The 3,465-nt window shown below is 47.8% G+C and overlaps 1 protein-coding gene across 1 annotated transcript; it reads left to right on the forward strand.

The window, feature by feature from the left end:
* Window positions 1-257: 257 nt before the first annotated feature.
* Window positions 258-1,435, forward strand: TUSC1 (tumor suppressor candidate 1). Its single transcript, XM_060237199.1, has one exon. The coding sequence runs from the start codon at window positions 346-348 to the stop codon at window positions 859-861; it is 516 nt and encodes a 171-aa protein (XP_060093182.1). The 5' UTR covers window positions 258-345; the 3' UTR covers window positions 862-1,435.
* The last annotated feature ends 2,030 nt before the right edge of the window (window positions 1,436-3,465 follow it).

The following is a 3,465-nucleotide window of genomic DNA, read 5'->3' on the forward strand; positions in this document are numbered from 1 at the left end:
AGCCCAGATCTCTCAATGTCCTACCACCCTACTCCTACACCATACTGTCTCTACAGCCCGCAGGGGTGAGAGTGAAACCATATAAAGGAGAGACCATAGCAGCAAGGCAGCTTCACTGAAGTTTACCTAGACCTCCTTCTGCAGGCAGCAGATGGGACTGCCTTTATAACGTCCGTTGCCAAAGTAACTGAATCAAGGGCTACGGAAGAGCCAGTCGCTCTGCTCGCCTCAGCCCCGCCCCCTCCCTTTGCACTCTGAAGCCCCGCCCCTTCAGTTAGAGAGCAGGGGGACAGAACCGCTTCCTCGTTTTGCTCTTAAAGCCTAGAGAGGTACCGAGAACGACGGATGAGACGCACGCGCAGTGCGAGCCAACACTGGAGCTGCTGCTTCTGCGGCGCCCGTGTTGGTGGAGGGGGCAACAGCGCTTGCTGCAGCACCCACAGCTCCGCGCGGAGGGGTCGCGGCGAGGCAGGGGAGTACTGCGTCTGCGGCGGTTGGCGAGGCCGAGCGGGCGGCTCGCCCCAGCAGCTGGCGGAGAGATACGCAGATTTGGCCGCCAGCCACGCCGAAGCACTGCGATTGGGCGAGGAACGGGAGCGGCAGAGTGGGCGCCTTCGGGAAGAGAACGCGCGGCTGAAGCTGGAGAACCGGCGCCTGCGCAGAGAGAACCGGAGCCTCTTCCGCCAGGTGTTGAAGCTGCAGCAGGAGCCGCTGCCGCCGCCTTTGACCCGGCCCCTTCCAGAGCGGGAGGCGGAGCCTGAAGGCGAGTGTCTCTCGCGCGAGCAGGAGATGCTCAGGGACAGCTTGGCTGAGAAGGGCCGCGAGCTGGGGACCAAGGCGGAGGAGGGGCGTCAGGTGTAGCCGGAGAGCTGCCATTTTCCGACTTAAGGTTTTGTCCTGTGGCACCTGGGCCGGCGGCACAAGGCAGAAATCTGAAAAAAAAGCACCTGTCTATGAAATCTTTCTTTGCAGCTGGCAGGAGGCGATGGGCGCTAGGTTGCATCCCCTTCGGGCATTGCAGCAAGTTACGCGAGCGGAGATTTTACTTCCCCTTATCTCCAAGATGCACGAATTTTCCAGGTTTCTGCGTTTCCCTCTTATCTGCTGGCTGGAGACCTCGGGCTTCCCCCTCTCGCCATGTGCGGCATCTCATGAGGCAAAAGAGAAAAGAAGAAAAAGAAGGGTGTTATCAGTAGCGTCTCTCCTGTTAAGAGCCAAATAAAAGCATTTGATCGTCTAAGGAGGAAAACAAAAACCTTTATATGCCAGATAAATTAAAAAGCTAAACATTGTGTGAATCTTTTGCACAAAAGAAAACAACAAATCTTTTATGCAAGTCCTGGTGACGCTAGGTAGATTGATAGGCCCGTACATGTTGCCTCCGTTTAATGAACCTGATTAATGTACCTGCAAAATAAATTTGCAATACACTGGATTTTCTCTTTTTGTCATTTGTAGAGTGCTGGTGTGCTGAGCTATGTACAAGGGTTTTGGTGAGAAGCTCTGAGATTCCATTGCTTCTTGGTCACGACCCTTGCAAGGTTGTATCCTTAGTAACATGCTGGTTAAATTCAGAATACCTAATTAAGCAATCATGGGTTTAATGGGCCTTTGAAAAAGAGACATGCTCTTAAGTGCTAAAATGTAGCCTGGGCCTGTACATGTGATTAGATGGCTTAAAATTAGAAAAACTGTTGATTCTTTTTGTAATTCCAGACCTGAATTTTCTTGTTGGCTGCTACAAAGTCTAGGGGGAGGAATAATCCCCACTCCTAAATGTCACAGGGACAAAGATGTCAGAAATTAAAATAATCATAGTTCCTCCTTTAGGTGGAGTGGAAGGAACCGATGGCTGACACCTAAATGTCCAGTACCATGCATCTTTACTCAAAGTGTCCCACTGAATTCAATGGAATGTACTGCCGTGTCCATTGAGTTTCAGCTTTGTGCACTTGCTGCAGTCTCATAGAATCAAAAGGAATTGTATACTAACCATAGTTTCCTTTTCAATGCAACTGAATGTGTTTTGACATACCATACTGTTTTCACAGAAAACAACAAATCCACTAACCAAATGCCCTCTTAAACAAATGTTTCATGCGCTTTCCTAAACTTTAAAAAGGGATGCCTTCCACACATAGAGCCATTCTGCAATGTGAAGGCCACCACTAAGAAGGCTTGAAATTAAGCAGCAGCTTAGAAGAGCAGATGGAGCAAAGGTCCCAACTGGAGCTTTATTCTGGGAGAGATGGCTCTTGAAGTGTGATGTTAACCAAAAAATGAAACACCCCAAAAGGACCTGAAACAATAACAAAAATCCTGCCTGAAAGTTGGAAATCTCAATTTTGATAAATGGGAAGCAGAGCGGGGGGATGGGACAGTTTGAGGTGGGGAAATACACAACCTCTCACTAATACCCTGATACACAAGTTTGGGTCCATGTGCCTTTCAGCCTAACTGACCTCAAAGGTGTGTGAAAAAATCAAGTAGGGGAGAACTATGTTAGCTCTTTGGGTGCCCACTGAGGTGAAAAGTGGGGTATAAATAGTTTAATAAAATGTACTTACACACATATTATTTATTTATAATCATTTTCTGCCCTCTCTGTCAAGGCAGCTAGCAACTGAAAACAGCAGTTTTAAAGGAGTTGAAACCACAACTAAATGTGTATATATAGAAACAGAAACATCAGTGAAACACAGGGTGTGAAGGAGGGATTTATTCAGTTTGATTTTTATCCTGCCCTCACCACAAGCAGACTCAGGGAAGGTTACAAATCATAAAAATAATATAAATTTAGGTATAGTTCAGTTATAAGCAGCAAATACAATTGGTGGATTCAGATTGACAACAATGCTTAGTTTGGGCTGGTTCCATTTTGACCAGCGTAATCAGCAGGGGAGGCTGAGATGGATTTGGTTGTCTACCACCTAATCTGAAGGCCTAGTGGAACAGCTCCCACTTGCAGGCCCTGCAGAATTGTAACAGATCCTGTAAGACCCTCATCTCAAGAGGGAGCTTGTTGCACCAGGCTGGGGCCAGGACAGAGAAAACCCTCAACCTAATAAAGACATCGTTGGGGCCGGGGACAACCAGAAGATGTTGATCATAATGTTCTGCAAGGGACATATGTGGAGAGGTGGTCCTGAAGATATGCAGGTCCTTGGCTGCATAGGGCCTTGAAGGTTAACACCAAGACCTTGAACTGGATCTGGTACTATATTGACAGCAGTGCAGTTGATGCAGCACTGGCTGAATGTGAGCCCTCACAGGTATTGCCATCAGCACATGTGCTGCCACATACTCCACTATTTTTGAATTCTTCAGAAAATGTCAGGAAATGTGTTTTATGTGCCACTGGGAGACAGTGGCAGCAGAGACAGGAATATCTTTGGAGAGTTCTATAATTCTGATGCCACGACTAGGAAGACTGTTTCTTGGGCTGTCACTTACCTAAGAAAGTAG

This window comes from Heteronotia binoei, chromosome 4 (assembly GCF_032191835.1).
Source record: "Heteronotia binoei isolate CCM8104 ecotype False Entrance Well chromosome 4, APGP_CSIRO_Hbin_v1, whole genome shotgun sequence".
NCBI classification, from domain to species: domain Eukaryota; kingdom Metazoa; phylum Chordata; class Lepidosauria; order Squamata; family Gekkonidae; genus Heteronotia; species Heteronotia binoei.

Bases quoted from the DNA above. Each gene is read 5' to 3' on its own strand.
- TUSC1 (XM_060237199.1), top strand. From the start codon at position 346: ATGAGACGCACGCGCAGTGCGAGCCAACACTGGAGCTGCTGCTTCTGC.